This window comes from Triticum urartu, chromosome 4A (assembly GCF_056163025.1).
Source record: "Triticum urartu cultivar PI428250 chromosome 4A, HENAU_Tu73, whole genome shotgun sequence".
In the NCBI taxonomy this organism is placed as follows: domain Eukaryota; kingdom Viridiplantae; phylum Streptophyta; class Magnoliopsida; order Poales; family Poaceae; genus Triticum; species Triticum urartu.
In genome coordinates this window covers 437488754-437511760 of record NC_141876.1, presented here as the reverse complement: position 1 = coordinate 437511760, position 23007 = coordinate 437488754, and the positions used below count along the sequence as shown (strand labels likewise).

At 43.8% G+C, this 23007-nt stretch overlaps 3 protein-coding genes, 1 long non-coding RNA gene and 1 pseudogene across 4 annotated transcripts; 4 read left to right on the top strand and 1 right to left on the bottom strand.

The window, feature by feature from the left end:
- Positions 1 to 21: 21 nt before the first annotated feature.
- On the top strand, positions 22 to 2961 carry LOC125531953 (uncharacterized; the record flags this gene model as incomplete). The annotated part of the gene is made up of 2 exons (XM_087520726.1): positions 22 to 95; positions 348 to 2961. Coding segments are annotated over exons 1-2 (2688 nt in total), but the record flags the coding sequence as incomplete, so codon positions are not given.
- A 4-nt stretch (positions 2962 to 2965) lies between these two features.
- Positions 2966 to 3807, top strand: LOC147976094 (uncharacterized). The gene is made up of 2 exons (XR_015601313.1): positions 2966 to 3020; positions 3102 to 3807. It is a non-coding gene; the product is annotated as an uncharacterized LOC147976094 (long non-coding RNA).
- Positions 3808 to 8445: 4638 nt separating this feature from the next.
- On the top strand, positions 8446 to 14462 carry LOC125551949 (transducin family protein / WD-40 repeat family protein). The gene is made up of 12 exons (XM_048715370.2): positions 8446 to 8686; positions 8773 to 8913; positions 9011 to 9126; positions 9367 to 9521; positions 10215 to 10303; positions 10421 to 10955; positions 11150 to 11317; positions 11906 to 12075; positions 12207 to 12286; positions 12371 to 12479; positions 13950 to 14024; positions 14119 to 14462. Exons 1-12 carry the CDS (start codon positions 8591 to 8593, stop codon positions 14251 to 14253), a joined length of 1869 nt encoding a protein of 622 aa, XP_048571327.1. The 5' UTR covers positions 8446 to 8590; the 3' UTR covers positions 14254 to 14462.
- Positions 14463 to 14978: 516 nt separating this feature from the next.
- LOC125551950 (pathogenesis-related protein 1) lies at positions 14979 to 15945 on the top strand. Its single transcript, XM_048715371.2, has 2 exons — positions 14979 to 15288; positions 15373 to 15945. The coding sequence occupies exons 1-2, from the start codon at positions 14994 to 14996 to the stop codon at positions 15666 to 15668; spliced, it is 591 nt and encodes a 196-aa protein (XP_048571328.2). The 5' UTR covers positions 14979 to 14993; the 3' UTR covers positions 15669 to 15945.
- A 3813-nt stretch (positions 15946 to 19758) lies between these two features.
- Positions 19759 to 21847, bottom strand: LOC125553919 (putative pectinesterase/pectinesterase inhibitor 21 pseudogene; annotated as a pseudogene).
- Between the last annotated feature and the right edge of the window lie 1160 nt (positions 21848 to 23007).

Genomic DNA, 23007 nt, shown 5'->3' with positions numbered 1-23007 from the left:
GGCGACTCGCGGACACGCATCATGGAGTGGAGCTTCAACAATTCCGGCATTGAGTATGCGTCCACTCTCCTGCTCCTCTTGGCTTTGATAAATTGGTTTGTTTTGGGGATTTTAGGGTTGGTTGTAACCAAATAGGTAGTGATTTTCAGTGATTGCTCATGACTGACGTGATTATGTTGGTAGATTTTACTAGTTTTCAGCAGACGCCTAATTTGTTACAATATTGGTATTAGCTAATTGCGTTTTAAATCAGATTCGAGCTATCTAGGGTTGGAATTGAAGCAAAAAAATTATGTCTTTTTTGTTGCTTTTCTTTCTCTAATATACAAGTATGTTTCATTATGCAGTGTAGATGATGAACTTTGGGTGGTTAATGTGCTGCCAATCAATGGTCTAGGGGATAATGTGCAAAGGATAATTGGACTGTCTGATATCACTTTTCTCAAGTTAGTGAGCTTGGTGTGCTCTGTTGGCTATAACAAAAAGGATACCATCTATTATCAGTGCGGAGGATTAGTTGGCATGGAGCTATTGGACAGTAATAAGAAGGTGACAACAATGGTAAATCAGTACAAGAGTGTTAAGATGTTGAATCTGTCAGTTTTGAGGAGACCCGCACCAACCCGCCGCAAGAAAAGAACGAGGAAGCAAGCATTGTTGATAGAGCAGCCAACCAAAGAGGGCATTAACGAAGTCATAGTTGAGCAAGAAAATGTGTTAGAGGAAAAAGTTGAGGCGACAGAGGAAGAAGAAGAGATGGCAGTGGCAGAGGAAAAAGAAGAGATGGCAGTGGCTGAGAATTATGATGATGAAGACTTGGAAAATCTTGCTCGATTAAAGAGACAGAAAGAAGATCCCGCGGAGCACATGGAGGGCGACACCGATATTGAGGACCTTTATCCACTACTAGATGATGCATCTGTTATTCCTATTGAAGATAGCACACTTGATTCTTGCAATCCATCAAAGAAGAGAGCAGAAGCATGGCAGAAGAAGAAACTGAGGAAGGATGCTATTCTCGGTTCACAAGCAAAGTTGCGAGATGTAACCAACACTCAAGCATGTGAACTTTCAGATCCAGGAAGTGAGGATATTGGAATGGATATAATATCAAGAGATGATGATGGCTTTGAACCTGCAATATCCGTTGCACCAAAATGCAAGAAGAGTAGAGCACAACCACTTCCAACTAGAGTGTGGTATGATGAGGGCAGGTTGCTTGGAGGTGAACAACTCTGTTTGCATATGTGTTTTGTGAACATGCATCAATACAGAAGAGCCTTGAAGAATTATCATATACTTCAAAGTAGAGACTATATGTATCTTAGAAATGATAGAGATCGGGTCAATGTTTGTTGTGTGACTGAACTTTGCCAATTCTATATGACAGCTTCAGCTATCAAGAGAGAAGAGACTGTTTGCATTAGGAAGATGGTGTTACCTCATACTTGTGGCATTACCTATGATACTTCTAGAGTGGACAGCACATGGTTGAGCAACAGGTATGAGGAGAACTTTAGAGGCGATCCAGATTGGAAGATAAGCGCGCTAATAGACACTACCAAGAGAAATCATGGTGTAGACATCACTCCCATGATGGCATATAGGGCAAGGAATAAAGCAGCGGATATTGTGTTAAGAAATCACAAACAACAGTATGTGAGGATCAGGGACTACTTGCAGACAGTGCTTGATACAAACCCAGGCAGCCGATGCATCGTGACCACGGTTCAGCAGCCACCACCTGCAATGAATCCTAGGTTTCATGGCTTATTCTTCTGTGTGAATGCATCTAAGGAGGGGGGTTTGCATGGATGTAGGCCATTCATTGGTCTTGATGGATGCTTTGTTAAGCTGACTACAGGAGCACAAGTGTTGGCCGCCTCTGGAAGGGATGGCAACAACAACTTGTTCCCCATTGCATTTGGAGTTGTTGGCAAAGAAGACATTCCTAATTGGTGTTGGTTCCTTGAACAACTCAAGTATGCTCTTGGTGGCGACTCAGGGCCATTTGGAAGGTGGACTATCATGTCAGATAGACAAAAGGGCCTGCTGAATGCCATAGACAAAGTATTTCCTAATTGTGATCAGAGATATTGTCTTAGGCATATTTACGCAAATTTTCAAACTGCTGGTCACAAGGGTGATGATCTTAAAAAACACATGGATAGTGCTGCATATGCTTACCAAAAGTCTGATTATGATGCTGCTATGAGTGACTTGAAGGCTGAGAGTGAAAGTGCATGGGAATGGTTGTCCAAAATTCCACCTAGGCATTGGGCAAGGCATGACATGGACACAAATTGCAAAACAGATTTAGTGGTGAACAACTTAAGTGAAGTATTCAACAAGTATATCCTAGAAACTAGAAACAAGCCCATTCAAACCATGATAGACAACATTAGGACAAAGCTAATGGTCAGATACAACAGCAATAGAGAGGGGCTCGTTAATTCAAATTGGGAGATCACGCGAAACTATGCAGAGAAGTTGGAACTTGAGAAGACCAGGGCAAAGCATTGTAGGCCAGTATGTGCAGGTCAAGGGCTGTGGCAAGTTACTTCTGGATTGAAAACATATGTTGTTAATGTCGATGCTAATACATGTGGATGTAGAAGGTGGGACATTAATGGTGTGCCATGCAAACATGCAGTGTCATGCATTTATAAGAAAAAAGAGCATCCTGAAGATTATATGAGTGCATTCTTCAAAAGGGCTATGTACCAGGTTGCCTACAACAATATTATATACCCTGTCCCTAGCAAAGATAGTTGGGCAAAGACTGAAACACCCGATATTGACCCACCAATTTTCACTAGACATCCTGGAAGACCTAAGAAGAGCAGAAGGAAGGGAGTGCATGAGGTGCCTCAGCCGGGTTCTAGACATAGGATGACAACAACGACATGCTCGAACTGCCACAAACCTGGTCACAAGTATACCAGTTGTACCACACCACTGAGAGCAGACCTACCACACCACTGAGAGCAGACCTGGCGATAAGAAAAAACAAGCACAAGGTAATTCACATATTCATAAATGTAATTAGCATATGTTTCTGCTTGTTAACACAACTTTGAGTGCTTGTACTGGTTGCTCAGAGTAATAGAAGAATATTTGAAGAAGGACCAATCCATGATCAAGCTGAAGAAACACCACTTCATGGTCAAGCCGAAGCATCACCTGTTCATGTTCAAGCTGAAGCAGCACCAGTTCATGTTCATGCTCAAGCTGAAGCAGATACTTCAACTGGTGCAGCCAAAGGCAGAGGGGGAGGAAGAGCACAAGTAAATGGAAGCGGAAGAGGCCGTGGAAAAGGCAGAGGCAGAGGACAAGCTGAAGCTGCAATTCAAGATCCTTTTCATGCGCATGCGATCTTCGAAGCACATGATCCTTTTCATGGGTTTGACATACAAGAAGTTGCTTCACAACCAACTGCAGCTAATACTAGAGAGAAGCTACCAGTAATGAGGGGTTCAGGTTCAGCAGGGGGCAGATTCATGGAGTACTTCACTGCCAGTGGCAACCACTGAAGAAAATCCTATGTCGAAGGCTTCTTTTGTGAATGAAAAGTTTACATCTTTATGAAAACTGACTTGTAAATGTCAGGTTTATGTAACTAAAAGCTCAGACTTGAATGGATGCTTATGTTACATTACATATTTTGGGGATCTAGGCACAGTGACTTGTAAGTGTCAGGTTTAGGTAACTTAAGCACATAACTATATGGATGCTTATGTTACAACACATATTTTATTCCTGTAAGACCACGGATATTGTCCGTTTAAGTATTGTTCTAGTCTTATATATGCTTCAGTTTGAAATATTTTATTCATTCTGTAGCTACTTTGGTTCATTTCTATAGCTATTTTACAAATAAGTATCACAAACTTTGATTCAGTCGTAGCTATTTTGGATCATTCTATAGTTTCTTTTGTGTCAGTTTTCATTGGTTCATATTCACAGATACACAGCATGATGCATCGCTGGATTACACTGAAGAAAATCTGTAGCTATTTGCTGTTGAACTCTGAAAAAAGAAAGGACAAAGGAAGCAGCCTAAACTCGTTGGGGAGGAGCTCTGTACAGGACGGCCGGCGGCATCGACGATGCCGCTGGGTGGACGAGCCAACGCTGACACGAAGGAAGAGGTGCTGGTGGAGGAGACGACGTCGGGATGGACGAACCGGCGAGCTGCCGGCGACGAGCTAGCCGGCGACTCTGGCTCGGGAAGAGACGGCATGCACGCAGATGTAGGTGGCTGTTAGTACGGGCATTAGTTAGAGGATTTGGACTGTGTGTGCTGGATTTGGGTTGTGTGTTACTAGTTAGCCCAAAGGTTGTGGTTTTGTGAAAACTTCTCCAAAAGGTGGGGTAAAGTGTTATAAGTGCCCCTGAAGTTGATGTTCTGTTCAATTCACTCGTTTTGAGGGAGCTCCCGTTGAGAGAGTGGTCTGGGCCTATCTATCTCTGGCGCGATACCGGTCGGTTTCGCCTCGTGGCGCTTGGGACGCGGCTGAGACGGACCAGGAGGACGGGCTAGGGTTTTCCTTTCATCCACCCACACAGAAACAGCAAACCGTTTCGTCTATTTCTTTGCCCCCGCCGCCATCTTTCCGCTACCTCGACGGCTGCTGCTCCTCGGCGCCAGAAGCAGCTCGGCGCCCTCGACCGTGAATTGAACCACGCTGACACCCCTGCCCGTGGGTACTGCTGGACTTCAACCGCGTCGCCACGCCTGCCCCGGCTCGCCGCCGCGACCTTCAGCGGCCAAGTATGATTATTTTTTCCTGGTTTTTTTCGTTCCGCGTAGTATTCTTCACGGCGACGTGCAGCAAATTTAGAAACGATTCTCATTTGCTGCTGAATTGGAAATAGAGTATGGCGTGTGAAGAGGCAAGTGCATATGCCTGTCTCAATTTTGAATATGTTAGACATAGAGAGTGTATATTTGACGTTTGACTGAAAATCAATTGGACATCAGTCAAGTTTTCCAACCAATAAAGAACGACACTTGTATGTATTTGTGTGTCCCTTTTTTGTGCATCTCCGCTGTGTGTATGTCATTAGGAGAAAGGCCAATCCTAATCGGGTTGGAACTAGACCCGGTTTCAAACATATGTGAGCTACAACTATCACAATACCACATGTGCCACTCCCAGCTGTGCCACTCCCAGACTACAAACATCCAAGAAGATTAGAAGAGTTGAAGACATAACCCAGCTGTGCCACTCCCAGATGCCATGCTCTACAAGCATTCATGAGCAGGACGATATTAAGCTAGGAAAAAGAAGCACTGAAGCAGACAAGCAGTACTACACTAGTAGTCTAGTACACTACTACTACAATCTACAGGCATTCAAAGAGCAGCAGCTAGCAAGCAAGCAGCAAGCACAACATCCAGCAGCTTAATGGAAGATCAAATCTGAATAAAACAGGTCAAGAAGTGGAGGAGAGGATGCGAGTTCAGGGATTGGGGAGGGTTACCTGCCGTCAGGAGAAGAGGCTGCTGCCTCCTGGTGTGGGGGTGTGGTGGCCGGTCGGATCCAAGCGTCGCCGGCGGCGGCGGCGGCGGCTTCGTTCCAGGAGGTGGCGGCTTCGATCCAGAAGAGACTGGGACCTGGGAGTCCCTCGTTGTCGTGTGGAGAGCTGCGTGTGATTCCTGCAAAAATAGAGTTTCGTTTTGGGCCATGGCTGTTTTTGGGCTGGGCCGTATCCCATCCGTGTCACGTACGTGTCCCGCCGTGTCCCTGGGCTTTTTTCCTTTTTTTAATCGAAAATCAAGGGATACTGGGGGATACGCGTATCCAGCCGTATCCCGCCATGTCGACACGGCCAATCGGCAATTCCTGCCGTGTCCGTGCTTTTTAGGTCAGAAACTTTGCTGTGCACAGAAACAGGAATTTCTGCTTGTTTAGTAATTTCAGCAACTTGATAATAGTAATTTCAGTATTGTTTTGCTATTGTAAATTTTAGCTTCTTTTGCCCTGGTGCTTTTGAAACAAAACTGACCAGTTTCTTTGATTTTTAACTAGAGTGGTCTGTGCAATACACTCTGTCAAATGGAAAGAATTTGCGATCTCTGCTTTTCATTCTTGTGATTTTACAGGTTCTAGATCTCAAAGAAATGCACTAGGCGTGAACAAAGACATTGGAATTGAAGGACTTTCAGCTTGTGGATCGTCTCTTGTATGATCTTTCATGGTTCTCCCCCAATTAGTTGTTGCGGCTTTGGTGTCCGTCTTTTCCCCAATTGAAATTGAAGGATTTCTGACTTCATAGTTCCTTGTTGGTGTTTGTCTTTGCCCTTTCTTTTTATTTCTCATTTCCTCCATGTAAGTAATTTAATTTCTGCCTTCTTTTTTGGTGTTTGTCTTTGCCAATTTTTTTTTATTTCTCATTTACAATATATACATTTTTCTTCATATTACTCTTCCTAGTTGCAGCTGTACTTTCCCATAACTGTTCGAAAACATTGGTTTTGTTTCTTTGTTTGTTTGAAGGGAAGAGCCTTTACTTTTCTTGATCCATCTTTTAATGAGCATTCTGAATTTCACTTGCAGTTTAGTGATCTGTTAGTACATTTTTAATCAATTTGCTTCTAAATTTGTTTCCTTTCTGAAGGCACTGTGTTGTTATCTTTTAAGATTTATCTCTGGTATTTTCTTTTATTCGAACGGATTACACACTTTATAGGATTCTGGGATGCTTTTATTACTCCCATGTTGGTATCTTTTTTTTTCTTCATTTATTCATGTGAAACCAGGCACACAATTGCGGTGTCTTTACATTCAAGATTATGAAAGTATGGACTGCAAGGACTCAAGTTGTTAACCATTTTTCAAGCGCTGACATTCCGAACTTAAGGACAGAAGTATGCTAATGATAGTTTTTGTGCGAGTTCAACAAGGTGGATAAGTTCTAGACTTTTTGTTACCGATTTCTTTGATGATGTAAGCACTTCTATTTTTTATACTTCAAATTTACAGTAAAGAGGTTCATGATTTCCAGTCTTTTTTTAGTTGTACTTTTGGCTTCAGGTTGCCTAATTTACTGTGCTCGTCTACATCATTCACTGTCTCTTGTACTATGTATTTTCAGCTTTTTGGCTCAGTGTTAATTGCTTCCCTTTGTGATGTATATCTTAATGATTGGTCTAATTCTTGTTTGATCCTTTCTTTCAGACTGTGAATTAACAATGATGGAGAAGAAGGCTTTTTTGCATTAGAGAGATGTTAAACTGCTCACACTATGGATAGCGCAGTGTGTATGTTGGTTCAATGTGTGGTCATCTGTATGATAGGCAGTGTGTATGTTGGTTGAGTTGTGTCTATAATCCGTAGATGGCACGATGTACCATACTTGCAAGGTTTTCTTACTATAATTTTGAAGTTTTACACCTGCTTGTCATAGAATGCAAATGGGTCCAGTCCAACCCGCGTACATACATACCAACTCATGACTCGGCGCTGCAAATGGGTGTCTTTGAAACTCGACAAGTTCCGGTCATAATGTTACTGTAATAATCACACAATATGAGTGTAAATTATGTGTAAATACACTATAATTGTAGAAGTTCCAGTGCTAATTTGACTGTAAGTTTTGTGTATCTAGTCTTTAACTTTTAAAATATCACTATGAGTAGACTGCAAGTTACCAGCAGACTCTAACGGCAGTCTACTTATCACTGTGTTTTTCTCACAAAAGACTGTAAGTAGGCTGTACGTTGATACAAGACCTACAGAGGGTACGTTGATGGATCAGCAGGCTTTTTCTTGGATGTGGTATTGCGATAGTTGTAGCTCACATATGTTTGAAACCGGGTCTAGTTCCAACCCGATTAGGATTGGCCTTTCTGCTGATGACATACACACAACGGAGATGCACAAAAAAGGACACACAAATACATACAAGTGTCGTTCTTTATTGGTTGGAAAACTTGACTGATGACCAATTGATTTTCAGTCAAACGTCAAATATACACTTCCTGTGTCTAACATATTCAAAATTGAGACATGCATATGCACTTGCCTCTTCATACGCCATACTCTACTTCCAATTCAGCAGCAAATGAGAATCGTTTCTAAATTTACTGCACGTCGCCGTGAAAAATACTACGCGGAACGAAAAAAACCAGGAAAAAATAATCATACTTGGCCGCTGAAGGTCGCGGCGGCGAGCCGGGGCAGGCGTGGCGACGCGGTTGAAGTCCAGCAGTACCCACGGGCAGGGGTGTCCGCGTGGTTCAATTCACGGTCGAGGGCGCCGAGCTACTTCTGGCGCCGAGGAGCAGCAGCCGTCGAGGTAGCGGAAAGATGGCGGTGGGGGCAAAGAAATAGACGAAACGGTTTGCTGTTTCTGTGTGGGTGGATGAAAGGAAAACCCTAGCCCGTCCTCCTGGTCCGTCTCAGCCGTGTCCCAAGCGCCACGAGGCGAAACCGACCGGTATCGCGCCAGAGATAGATAGGCCCAGACCACTCTCTCAACGGGAGCTCCCTCAAAACCCTCCCCCTGCCGCGCCGCCGCATAAACCCTTTTCTCCCTCCCCACCCGCCGCCGCCGCCGCGACGACCAACCGCCCAGCGCGGCCATGGCGCCGGCCCCCGCGCCGATTCGCGACCTCCTCACCTCCTTCAGCCCCTCCTCGGACTTCCTCGCCCTCTCGTCCGGCGACGGCCGCATCAAGGTGCGGAATCAAACGCTGCCTATCCACGCCGGAGCGGCTCGGGTTGCCGCTTCCTTTGTTAACCCGACGGTTTGCCTCTGTCGCAGGTATGGGACGCCGTGCGCGGCCACTTGCAGACGGAGTTCGCCGACATCCCCGCGGTGGAGGTCGGGGCGCTCCCCGAGACGAAGCGCGGCCACCTCGCCCTCGACTACACCTGCATGAAGTGGGTACAACTCTCCACCAAGGTGAGGAATCACTCCCATTTTTCCAGCTGTTGCTGTCTGGCGCTGTGCCCGTGTGTTCGTGTGCTGTGCGTCATTGCTCGTGTTTTTTGCCTAGCAGAAGAAGCGGAAGGCTGGGAGTTCGCTGCTCGTGCTTGGGACGGGCAGTGGCGATGTCCTTGCGCTCGATGTTGCTGCGGGCCAGTGGAAGTGGAGGATCAGCGATTGTCATCCTGGGTATGGCTGGTGGTTCAGTGCATTTGTGTCATGCTGGGAGGGGAACCTCGTTGTTCATTTGTGGAAACCACATTTTCTTAGTACGAAATGTACATAATACCATGCCAATTACGAAATTCCTTTTGACGCATTGTTTAAGCACATACCCGCAGCTGTAATCTTGGCTTTGTTTGCTATTTCCTGTTGAGCTTAGGCTCAGATGTGTTCACTTATGTCGGTGTGTGTTTTGTATTTATTCAGGGGTGTGACAGCAGTGGCATACTCGAGGCATGGGCGGAGTGTGTACACAGCAGGCGCTGATGGCATGGTCTGTAAGATTGATGCCTCAGATGGATCTGTTGCAGGGAAATTTAAATCTTCCTCAAAGGCAATATCTGCATTGGCAGTTTCATCAGGTATCTCTTCTTGATTTATATATCTATTTTCAGTGTTTCACTATTCTCTATGTTGCTAAATCATCCATGTCTTGCTTTTTCATCTGCACTATGGATGTTTTTGCATCTGTGTTATGATTTCTCTTTCAGACATAGTTTAACTGCTCTGAGTTACCCTTACAACAGTAAATAGTTGATGATCGTAATTACCTTTATATTCAACAAATAGATGTTAACCATCTTTTATCCATGTTATATCATGTTGGCGCCCTCATGGTGTTGGCCATGTCATGGCCTAGAATCTCTAAATGATCTCCACAGTTTGCTTTTCAAACTATAATGGTAATGATCTATTCGAAGTAGAGATGGAAATGCTACACACCTATTATCTACCAGACACATGGATCCATTTAAAGAAAATCCCACTGTCCTGAAAAATGCCGCTTTTACTTGTTTATAATCCTTTTTTTGTGAAATCCGAACTTTATCTATCTGTTTATATGATATATGCGCAAATGTATGATATTGTTAACATTATATGTATCCTTCGAGCTAAGGGTCTTTTAGTATATAATATATGTCTGTATGTGTATTAATCTTATGCTGCAATGAGGCATGCATGCCCATTTTGTTTTGCTTGTATCTGCTCTCCATACCAATCATTTCCACCCCAGTTCAAAGAAATGAAATGCACTTTGTATTTGATCTTATCAGATGGAACAGTTTTGGCAACAGCAGCTGGTCAGTTGAGGACCTTTGACGCTTCTGACAACAAAAAAATTCAAAAATTCTCTGGGCATCCGGTGAGTGTGTCTTGTATGCCCTCCTGAACTTTGATCCTCTTCTGAATTTGTTATCTTTTCAATTGTATTGCTTTTTCTAAGTGCACACCTGTTGCTATTGACTACATGAATATTTAGGTGTCTGTGAGAAACATGATTTTTAGTAACAATGGCGAATATGTTCTGTCATCTGGAGTTGGGGAACGCTATGTTGCCATTTGGAAGTTGGGCAGTGGTAAAAGTCAGAGTTCAAGCTGTATACTCTCTATGGAACACCCAGCAATCTTTGTGGACTGCATGTGTTCAGGTACTAATGCTACTGAAGGAGAAATAGATGTGTTGGCTATCTCTGAGGTTGGTATCTGCTATTTCTGGTCTGGGAATAACATGGATGACTTGCGCAATAAGAAGCCTACTAAGATTGCCTTGTCCGAGTCCTCCCTTTCAAGAATGAATCAGGATTTCACGATATTTGCCGCAAAACTTCAAGGAATAGATGGACCTAATTCGGCTCATGTCCTTCTGGCATATGGATCCGTGGTGAAACCATCTTTCGATAAGCTGCTGGTTTGTTATGGTAAGGATGTTAATTTGGGTGTATCTGAAGATGGAGTTCTCTTACCTACAGTTCAACCCACCACGCACCAGAAAGGTCAATCTGCTAAAACAAAAGGTATGCTAATGTTCATCAGTTATGGTGGTAATTCACCTTATGTATTATTTATTTATATGAATATCCGAATGGGTCAACCATTCAAACCCTGTTTAAAAATGGGGATTTTGGTAGGAATTTTATTGTTACCGCCTTCATTTGAGAAGGTTATTAATGGCGAATCTTGGGCTGAACTTTGTCTGTTTCTTTTGTAGTAACTATCACTGCTCTAGACCGGGCGAATGCAGAAGATGCCATTCTTCCTCTTCCGAAGCTTCATACACAAGAAAAGAAAAGGAAACATGGTGTAACAAAACCGAGTGGCGTCAAACTTGCGATTGATAGTGACCTTGGTACCACTTCAAGGTTGACCGAGAAAAGAGGTAAATTATCTCTTGCCATGTCTTCTCCTCTTCTGCAAGTGATGAAACACAACAAACAGTTGGAGTCTACATAAGCTATTAACTGCAGGGGCATAACCTTGTTTTGTTCTTCACGTGGGACGATGTAGCAACTAATTCTGTGACAACTTGAGTAATGTATTGCTATTTATTAGCATATTTGAGTTTTATGCTACTTTTTTGTAGGGAGAACCAGGATGTGCCTGTTATATTTACTATTCCAAATCATTTATTTTCAGAATGTTCTAATATACAGCTTGATCACATCTCTTGCCATGTCTTCTCCTCTTCTGCAAGTGATGAAACACAACAAACAGTTGGAGTCTACATAAGCTATTAACTGCAGGGGCATAACCTTGTTTTGTTCTTCACGTGGGACGATGTAGCAACTAATTCTGTGACAACTTGAGTAATGTATTGCTATTTATTAGCATATTTGAGTTTTATGCTACTTTTTTGTAGGGAGAACCAGGATGTGCCTGTTATATTTACTATTCCAAATCATTTATTTTCAGAATGTTCTAATATACAGCTTGATCACATCACTAAAAAGCCATTTTCCTTATTTAGTTCCGGTGCAAAGAATTGAAAACGACAGCATATGCATTGAAGATCTGATGAGGAAATATGGTGTCATTGATCAGAGTCTCGTCGGCCATCCTGACATGGCCACTAAAATCTTATCAGATCTGTTTAGTAGCAGCGGCATGACAATTGACGCTAATTTACCCAGCAAGAAGGTTTGTGGTAACTCAGTTTCAGTTTAAAGTTCTATCACTGTTTGCATCTTTACTATGTGCGTGTAGCTATCGAAGTTAATTCGTTGATGTGAAGGGGTACAATTTTGATGTTGTGTTCTGTTGTTCAATAGATTCGAGCACATCTAAGATCTTTAAAGCCTGGAGATGCTTGCAAGCTTCTAGAGAATTTAGTATGTGCATGGAGATCAAGGTGCTCTGCATCCATGTCTTTCACCATTGCACATTTTCACCGCTGTGTATTCTGTGTTGGTTGCTGATATGTATCTCTCGACAGATCTGGTAGCGCTGAGCTTGTTTTGCGTTGGATATACTGCTTACTAGTAATTCATGGTCGTTTTATCCCCTCGGAGAAATCAAGAAAACTAATTAGCGACCTGGAGAAGGTAATATTTCTTCTTACCACTTAGCAGTACTAGTTGGAGCTTGTTGCATTGCATATCTCTATATGTCTGTTTGTTTCTCCCATGAGCTTTGTAGATCATTCGAAACATACCCCCTCAAATAGGGGTGACATTGTCTAGATTTGTAGTTTAGGTATGTGAAAATCTTATGTGTTTTGTTTCATTTTTCTTGATATTAGACTTGAGTTTCCAAATAGATGACAACAAACTATTGTGGTTAAATTGGCATCTTAATGAGTTGCAAAGGTTTAAGTACTTATGTGTAGTGTATTATGGAGTACTAGTGTTCTTGTTATGGAGAAGGGTTGTGCTATAGCGACTGACCTATATGTTTGGTACTCCCTCCGTCCCATAATATAAGAGCGTGTTTGACACTACACTAGTGTCAAAAACACTCTTATTTTATGGGACGGGGGGACTATTAGATAATGCACAACGAGGATTACATATTTCAAACTTAAGACCATCATATACAATCAGGGTAGTTTAGCTCTAGCTCAATAAGAATTTTGCTTTGTCATACACAAGTATAACAGAATTTAAGTAACTGTGTATATATGCACTGACCACTGCACCATGTTCAGAATGTTCGTGATGTACTCCCTCCGTTCCTAAATATAAGTCTTTTTAGACATTTCAAATGCACTACAACATACGGATGTATGTAGACATATTTTAGAGTGTAGATTCACTCATTTTGCTCCGCATGTAGTCACTTGTTGGAATCTCTAGAAAGACTTATATTTGGGAACGGAGGGAGTAACTGTTATTGTAGTTTCCTGGCAACCTCTTTGAGAAAGATGTATCAATGGTGGCGAGAACTCACCTGCTGCAGTTGAACTGACTGTGCACATTCAAATTGGCCTACAGGAAACCTATTAGTGAAAAGCCCACATGCAAACTCACAATTGTAACCTTCTATAGTCAGTGTGAAGAGCACAGTCTGGAAGGTGAAACACATTATTTTGCTGATGATATTTGCCCCTACACTTGTATAGCTTAGATCTTGAATTTCCATGTCATCTTTGAAAGATGGATTTTCATTTAGGATCTCAAGTTGTATCTGTAGTTGGCAGTGGCAAGTTTTAGGATCACATTGAGCAGATGATCATAGAGTTAAAGATAAATATGGGAGATGGTAGTTAAAATTAGTAAATACTGCTGCCATGTGTTTTTGCTTTGTAATCTATTTAGGAGAGAAATGCAACATCAGTGCCTTGCCTTATTTGGATTACACAATCGATTTGAATAAGCTACCAACCAATGTGGTTAAAGTTGATATGCCAACTACGGGACTGTCTTTGTCTGCTGGATGTTTGGCCATGAATTGACCAAAATATGACCTCAGTTGGCATGCCACTAATCTAAGCACAAACAGATACGGGCCATCCGATCAACACTACTAAAATAAGCCGAAGAGCATAAAAAGTAGAACTGATCGTTCTTTTGCAGATGTGTGCAGAAAGATACACAGCAACTGAAGATTTACTGAAGCTTTCTGGTCGTCTTCGGCTGATAATGGCACAGGTTTACATCCATTTACAATGCTGAAAAAGTTAGTAGTTAGTCCTACTGCTACAGTTATGAATGATATAGTTATTATGTGTTTCAATTTCCTTAGGTTGATAAGGATGTGAAAGATGTATCGTCTAAGGCCGCAGTCCAATCTGATGAAGATGAAGAAGACGAAATTGATGAAATGGTGTATGGTGAAGACGTGGATTTGTCTGAAAATAGTGACAATGATGCTGAGTAGGATCGCAGCATTGTTGGCATGCCTCGGAGAAACTTTGCGACTTTGTGTACGGTGAAGATGTATTTTTCAAGCTTAGAGCCTGTAGTCGAGTTTGTAAAACTGCGCAACGACTGGAAGGTTGCACATAATTTTGACAACAGGAGGTGATATCTGAAAGGCATTCTTGTAAGGAAACTTATCCTATCTGTGCATCCGAGAGACTTTGTGCATCTGAACTGCAGGCGCAACATTGAAACAGTGACTAATTTGAAGCGCGTCTTCTGCAATAAGTCCCCTTGGATTAAAAGACAGTCGGCGGCTCTTCACAAGAGCATTGTACTACAAGCAACGGAGATCACACAGAAGTGGGCGCGCTGTGTGTGGTCGTCGCTCGCGTCGTCGGCGTCCTATATGCATTACTTCAGTGTTTCTTCGTTCCAACCACACCAACCCCAAGTATCTATATCTTGCTTTTGATTAGGAGACTATGAGTCCGTCATTCTTTTTCTTTAACTAAACATTGTAGAACAATTTGCTCACGCGGACCGTGGTGCCAATTGGACAACACATTCTTCTCCGTTAACTAAATATATTGAAAAAATGTCGTGCTTTCAGGCCCTGTAATGATAAAAGCTTAGCTGACCGACGGTGCCGTCCAATTTGGAAAAACTCGACCCTGGCTTGGCGCCTTCACCAGCCCCCACTACTCACCACACCTATCCGTTCAAGCTTCACCAACCCCCACCTTGGAACCTCTATTTATGGCGCTCACTTCCGCACTCCAGGAAACCAAGCAGCCCAGTGCGCCATTACAACAGCCACAGCTCAACACATCACTTGCACCGGTCGAGTCCTTGATCATCACAGCAATGGCCTTCACCGACAGCTGGACCCACGAGATCGAATCGCCGGTCGCCGCGTCGCGCCTCTTCCGTGCCGGCGTCATGGACTGGCACACACTGGCCCCTAAGCTCGCACCGCACATCGTCGCCAGCGCCCACCCCGTCGAGGGCGAAGGTGGCATCGGCAGCGTCAGGCAGTTCAACTTCACCTCAGGTACCACGCGTCACGCACAATTCATGTCAGCTTCAGTCTGGTACACATCCTGGGTTAAAGCATAACACACAGCTGATCTTGCAGCCATGCCCTTCAGCCTCATGAAGGAGAGGCTCGAGTTCATCGACGCCGACAAGTGCGAGTGCAAGTCCACCCTCATCGAGGGCGGCGGCATCGGCACCGCCATCGAGACGGCCACCTCGCACATCAAGGTGGAGGCGGCGGCCAACGGCGGGAGCGTCGTCAAGGTGGAGTCGACGTACAAGCTGCTGCCGGGCGTGGAGGTGAACGATGAGATCACCAAGGCTAAGGAGTCTGTCACGGCCATCTTCAAGGCCGCCGAGGCATACCTCGTCGCCAACCCGGACGCCTACAACTGAACCAGTTGAGAGGGAACACACATGGTTATGGTTATGATTATGCTGTCCCTGGTTTGATTTTTGTGTGCTTTTTTCCCGATCTAATAAAGCCGCTCCAAACTCAAGTAGTGACGCGGGAGCATTGAGCAGAGTGTGGAGTTGACAAGTTAAAAAGGTCGTGTATTCAGTATTTGTAACTATCAAAGGGTGCCATGCTGTTGTTTGATGATGTTGTTGCTTGCTATGTATCTTCCTCATGGTTTTGCCCGGAAATAAAAGGAAATATTTGTTTGCTTTACTGAACATAATTTCGTTTGCTCTTTTCAAATAGGAAGCGACAGTGTGTTGGCATTTTCCATTTTGGCATCACCTTTTTCTGGCAAGTGCATCTGTTTATGCCCTTGTTGGCGAGGATCCAGGTCCAAGTTTGGCTCATTTACAAGTCGGTGTTCTCTCTGCTAATGAAATGAATGCCAGCAACAGCTGGATCTTTCAAAAAAAAAAGAGTCGGTGTTCGAAAAGAAAATCAGGAAGCTAGCTTGATACTCCACAATTTAAGACTGCAAGACGTCTAGATAGATAAAAACTTCTTAAAGATAAAGTTAGCTTGATATGCTTAACTATAGGATATTAAAAAACAAAATTATAGAATTTATTGGTATTTTCATTCGATCATTATAGACATTATTATTTGTTAATAATTTGAGGATTAATATTTCACTAAGGGGAACATAGAGTCAGAGTAAATAAAATTGCTAATTCTGATTAGAAAAAAAGAATAAATATCAAGCGTTATAGTATAATTTTGAATACTATAAAAAAGTAAGACGGGACGTGGGGGAGATAAAAACTTTTGGATATATTGATTCGGATTGAATTGCAAATACATCAAGGATAGAATCAATTCAATTCTGAATTGCAATAAGCAAGCGAGGTCTCTCAAATAGAGTCGAACTGAACTGCTAGACTACGTTGAGTGATGAACTCAATGATTCAAAAAAAAACCCTAAGAGATGGATGAAATTACACAAGGAATCCTGGTCTCAAAGAAGAGGGAAATGGGGATATGGCGAAATCGGTAGACGCTACGGACTTGATTGTATTGAGCCTTGGTATGAAACCTGCTAAGTGGTAACTTCAAAATTCAAAGAAACCCTGGAATTAAAAAAGGGCAATCCTGAGCCAAATCCGTGTTTTGAGAAAACAAGGGGTTCTCGAACTAGAATACAAAGGAAAAGAATAGGTGCAGAGACTCAATGGAAGCTGTTCTAACGAATCGAGTTAATTACATTGTGTTGTTAGTGGAATTCCTTCTAATTCTAAATTAGAGAAAGAGGGGTTTTATACCTTATACATTTAATAAACACGTATAGATACTGACATAGCAAACGATTAATCACAGAACTCATATTATATTATAATTATAATATAGTTTCTTTATCTTTTTTAAAATGAAATTAGAAATGATAATGATTATGAAATAAAAAACTCATATCATAATTTTTTTTCATTATCGTGAATCCACTCCAATCGAATATTGAATAATCAAATTCTTCAATTCAAATTCAAAGTTTTCGAGATCTTTAAAAAAGTGGATTAATCGGACGAGGACAAAGAGAGAGTCCCATTCTACATGTCAATACTGACAACAATGAAATTTCTAGTAAAAGGAAAATCCGTCGACTTTATAAGTTGTGAGGGTTCAAGTCCCTCTATCCCCAAATCCTCTTTTATTCCCTAACTATACAATATTATTATTATTTATCCTCTTTTTTTTTCTTTTTATCAATGCACTTCCTTTTCTTTTTATCAATGTAATGGGTTTAAGATTCATTAGCTTTCTCATTCTACTCTTTCACAAAGGAATGCGAAGAGAACCCAATGGATCTTATCCTATTCATTGAATATATTTCTTTTTTATTAGAGTATCGGCAAGAAATCTTGGTTATTCACTCTATTTTTAAGTTTTATTTAAGTAAACCATGCACAATGCATAGGACTACCCCCCCCCCTTTTCAAATTTAAAATTTGAAATACTTTAATTAGTTTTTAGTCCTTTTAATTGACATAGATACAAATACTCTACTAGGATGATGCACAAGAAAAGGTCAGAATAGCTCAGTTGGTAGAGCAGAGGACTGAAAATCCTCGTGTCACCAGTTCAAATCTGGTTCCTGGCAGAGAAAAAAAAGATCCACCGAATAGGTATTGATCCAAATACCTCGAGATGGATTGTGATACATATTCATTAATAATATTTATTCATCTAAGTGGATAAATCTATAATATAAATATAGAGGCACTTCTTTTTCTTTTTAAAGAAGTTTTAAAATATATCTTTTCTTTATGATAAAGAAGGGGGTGAGATTCCCCTTTATTTTTTTGCGTTTCTTAATTTTGTACTCCGCTATTCCGACGAATATTTTTTTAGTCTTGCTTATCTTTATCTTATCTTATTTTCCTAGTTGTGCTAAGTAATGTGCGTGCTACAAAGTTCCTGGTAGAGAGCTTCTTTGAGTCATCCTATTTTTCTGTTCATATGAAGGAAATTAATATGCGATTTTCAAAATAGGGGAATCCAAATGAAACCCTTTTTTTTGCTCAGTCTATCTGGAATGCTTTTTTATAATTAGGAATTAATTATAAATAGGTATTCCGTTTCATCTAGGAAAAGAACCTAAAAATATTCCTTGACTTGAATAAAATCTGGAGTTGTGTTGTATAAGTGAGCATGAATTTCTTATCATTCAATGAGCATCTTGTATTTCATAAAAATTGGGGGTTATATAATCCTTACGTAAGGGTCAGCCTATCCAACTTTCAGGCATTAGGATACGTTTAAGGCGCGGATGATTATCATAAGAGATTCCCACCATATCATAAGATTCGCGTTCTTGAAAATCGGCACTTCTCCAAATCCAGAAGACAGACGGAATTCTAGGATTATCCTTTTGGGCAAAGACTTTTATGCAGACTTCTTCTGAATTATCTATACCATATTGTATTCTCGTAAGATGATACACGCTAGCTAAAGATCCACCGGGTGCTACATCATAAGCACATTGGGAGCGTAAATAATTGTAACCATATACATATAAAATGACAGCAATGGAATCCCAATCCCCTGCTTTTATTTGTAAAGTCTCTATTCCTCGGTGTTCAAAGCCCAAAGATCTATGAACCACCTCATGTTTGACTAGCCAATTAGATAACCAACCCTGCTGCATTGTCTTCATCTCTCCCTCTTTGTATAAATATTTCACATTTCGGATGCAAGTTTGAAAGATTGCCCTGCTTTTTATTTTTCTACACAAAAGAGCCCCTCTCCTAATTCACTAATTTGTAAGAAGGTACTGAACTTTTGGATTTGAAAAAAGTTTCAGAAGATATATCTAATGTAGATGGTGATTGATAGAGCAATTCTTGCTCATAAGTTCCTGCATGAGTACTGCGCCTAACATAAAGCTTGTGACTGGTAGTAAAACATCTATTTTTATTTTGAGACAGAGTTCGATCCTCAACTATTTCTCGCGATATCTTCTTACGAAGTTTTGTTAGGGCATCTATAACTGCCACCAGTTTAGGTGGGCAGCCCGGCAAGTAGACATCCATAGGAATACGTACTAAACATTCCCCCTTAATAGTACAGGCTCCCATAGCAATGACATATTTTGGTTCAGGCATTTGCTGGTATAATCTCACTAAAGAGGAAGCCATGTTCATTGTTACCATACCGGCTGTTAAAATTAGGTCTGCTTGCCTAGGAGTTGATCAAGCAAGCGAACCAACCTGTGGTTGGATGGTTAGAGGGACAGTGGTATCCCCAGCCCACCAGGGTTCAAATCCTGGTGCTCGCATTATTCCTAGATTTATTTGAGAATTTCCGGCGATGCGCTTTTAGTGGGAGGAGACGTCCCCGTCGACGACGAGGTGCCTTCGGTGACTTCGTAAATTTCAAGATGACATGCCGGCTCAGTCTCATGAAGGTGCTTATAGGGGTAGGGTATGCGTGTGTGCATTCATAGGGGTGAGTGTATGCGCGTATGTATGAGCGCTTGCGTCTGTACTGATGTTCAGAAAAAAGATAAACACAAGCAAAAAGATCAGCATGTCGTAATTGAACCGTCTTAAATCCTGTTCTATTTGAGTCGTAAGTTGTCCAATTGTGAGCATGGGTGTCCGAAAGAGCAGTGTACACGCACATACATTCTACATTCTACATGGACATGCATCTCACATATACTGTACGATACACAGATGATATACATCAACAACAGTGTACCGTGTACGTACAACCGATCCTCCTATCCATAAAATGAACAACCCTTGTCCACAATCCATCTTCCTCGACCCCGGACGAACGCTAACTTCGCTCAGTGTCAGTGTGGGCGGCCTGCTCCTGCGGCAGCAACCCCGGGATGAATGGCACGCCGTACTTGGAGATCCAGAGCTTCCCCTGGATGAACCTCTCCACGGTGTACTTCTCTTCCGCCTGCCGGTAGGTCACGTGCTTGACGCCCTTCCACGTGACGCGGTTGCTCATGTCGGCCCCCGGCCCCCGGTTGTCCACCTCGGCGTAGTAGCAGGTGCTGAGCGCGAAGTCGCCGAGCCACGGCAGCCACCCCTGCGGGTCGATGAGCTCGCCGATCTCGGACTGGATGTAGAGGGTGCGGGAGTGCTCCTTCCACGGCCGCCCCAGGAACGTCCGGAGCCTGCCGATGTGGTCCTTGAACTCCGGGTGCGGCTCGATGGTGCAGTTGTGGATGACGATGCCGCCGGCCGAGTGCCTCTCCTTGCGCCCCTGCGCCGTGATGATGTTCTGCTGGTTCTCCATGCACCTGCGCACCTGGAGGACGCAGTTCTGGAACACCACCTGCGCGTTGCCGAAGATGAAGTCGATGGTGCCGCTCACGGTGCAGTCGCGGTAGTACTGCCGGCTGGTGTGCGTGTAGAGCGTGTCCTGGTACCCGTCGAACTGGCACTCGTAGAACACCGACTGGTCGCTCTGCACCCTCAGCGCCACGGCCTGGTGGTTCTTGGCGCCCGCCGTGTTCTCCACCGTGATCCCGCGCATGAAGAAGCCGTTGCCGATCGCCTCCATGGTGGCCGTGTCCTTGGTGGTGATGTTCATCATGAAGTTCTTGTCCCCCGTGATGACCGTCTTGCCGACCCCGTCGCCGATCATGACGAGGTTCGTCACGTTGCGCGCCACGGAGACGTACTCCTTGTACGTGCCCTCCTTGACGTGCATCACGTACGTGTCCTCGCTCTTGAGCGGCACCTTGGCCAGCGCCTCGTTGATGGTCTTGTAGTCGCCGCTGCCGTCCGCCGCCACCGTCATGTCCGGCTTGAAGTCGGGCTCGCTGGGAGAGGCCTCCAGCAGCCTCCGCTTGGCGTCCGACATCCACCTGGGCGCGCCGTCGTGCCCGAGCAGCCGCCGGCTGAAGATGGACAGGTCCAGGTTGGCGATGGTGTCCCCGAACTCGTCCACGATGGACAGGATGTTCTCCGTCAGCTCCTGGGAGACGTTAAGCGCCTTGCGCATCTTGGCGGAGGCGTCCGTCGTGGTGTTGGCGAAGCCGTCAAGGCAGGTCTCCTGGTACGTGAGCGCGGAGGTGAGCCACGTCTTGAGGTCGTCCATGGCGTGCTTGAAGTTGGTCATCTCGAAGCCGCCGAGCTGGTCGAAGGTGGTCTTGAGGTCGTCGATGGCGTAGTGGAGCATCTCCTTGCAGTTCTTGAGCGCGCCCGACGTGCGAGGGTCGTGTTTGAGCTCGTTGAGCAGGCTGGACTCCTGCACGGCCTTCTCGATCCGCTCCGAGGTGGCCTTGAAGATGGCCTTGGCCAGCTCCGTGGTGGTCGTCGCATTGCCGGCCGTCTCCTCCAGCGTCTTCTCGCACGCCACCTTGTAGTCCACGGGCTGGCAGAAGGACTTGATCGACTTCACCGACGTCGCCAGCTCCGTGCTGTCCTCCTCATTTTTAGCTTCTTTGAAGGACACGACGCAGACGGCGGCGACGACCGCCACCGCCAGGACGGTCGACGCGCCGATTATGGCGCCTTTGCTCATGGTAGGTTTACGACGATCAACACCTCCCGATCAATTCATACAATTACAATTAAATGGGAGGTGTTTAGGAGGTTTGAGCCCCTCAACCAATGGAAGGGGTCTAGTTTATTTCTTACAAGTTGGACTAAATAGGAGCCGGAGATGAGGATTCGTCATTTTATAAGCGCGTGCTAATTTGGGACAAGCCGGAGAATGAGGGTTGCGCATGGGCCTTGAGCTCGCAAACAAGCCGAGGTTACAGGACAGCCGCACGAGGAGGACGACGGTCGTCCAAACCCTCTTCTTGTGTTCATCGTGCGTTTCTGGCCTTCAATTGCGCGGCCACTATATCCAGCTTGAGCAATGCTACACTTTTTTTTTTTGAGGGAATGCCATCATGGCTTACTTTATTGATTAACTTAACACACTTACATCGTTCACAAGAGATTCATGAATGAAAGAGGGGGAGTCATCTATCCAATTACAAGATAAATGATTCTCGTAGCTATACTTAGCAATCTCATGCGCGACGCCATTGGCTTCCCGAAGACAATGAGTAAACTGGACGGAACCTATCTCCACAACTAGATCAACACAATCTGCAAAGATCGCAACTCCTTCATGCCACCAAGTATTTCCTCCTCCACAAGCTTCAACGACTTCCAAACAATCAGATTCTGCCACAATTCTATTGTAGCCTAATGATACTGCTAGCTTTAGACCTTCTTTCATAGCCTGGGCTTCTATCATAGAAGCTGACGAGGCGTTTGGGAAAAAAGTGCAAGAGCCTCCAAGGAAATTCCCGTACATATCTCTCAGGACTGCACCCGTCGAGCCAACTCCTTCATCATTGTGATAAGATCCATCCAAATTTAGTTTAATATGACTAGAATCTGGCTTGGTCCATTTAATTAAGCTTCTATCCCCATCTCGCTGGCTTGATTTTGTAAAGTTTGTGCACAGAGCCAATATAGAAAGCTTCCAACTTGCCGCTGGCGGAGTTCTCTCCTTATGCGTGACCGATCTTCTGATCCACCATAGGTACCAGGTAGCGATCGCCACAACTTCCACGATTCCTACTTGTGGTAAACCGGGATAGTGACCTGTTGATGAGTCCAGCGGCTCTTCCAGAATCGCAGACCCTGCACGATCAGAAACACATGCATCCGCAATCAGTTTATCTAGTTGTAACATTTTCCAGAGCTCTTGCGCCGGGGAACAATCAAACAGAAGGTGCTTCAAGTCTTCTGCATACGTATGACAAATCGGACACAAGCTGTCCGTCCCTATGTGTCGATTCACCAGAACCGATTT

Excerpts from the sequence above, each read along its gene's own strand:
- LOC125551949 (XM_048715370.2), top strand. The coding sequence starts at position 8,591 with ATGGCGCCGGCCCCCGCGCCGATTCGCGACCTCCTCACCTCCTTCAGC. Across the intron at positions 11,318-11,905 it reads AAGGTTGACCGAGAAAAGAG|TTCCGGTGCAAAGAATTGAA; the intron begins GTAAATTATCTC and ends TTCCTTATTTAG. Across the intron at positions 12,076-12,206 it reads CTAATTTACCCAGCAAGAAG|ATTCGAGCACATCTAAGATC; the intron begins GTTTGTGGTAAC and ends GTTGTTCAATAG.
- LOC125551950 (XM_048715371.2), top strand. The coding sequence starts at position 14,994 with ATGGCGCTCACTTCCGCACTCCAGGAAACCAAGCAGCCCAGTGCGCCA. Across the intron at positions 15,289-15,372 it reads GCAGTTCAACTTCACCTCAG|CCATGCCCTTCAGCCTCATG; the intron begins GTACCACGCGTC and ends CTGATCTTGCAG.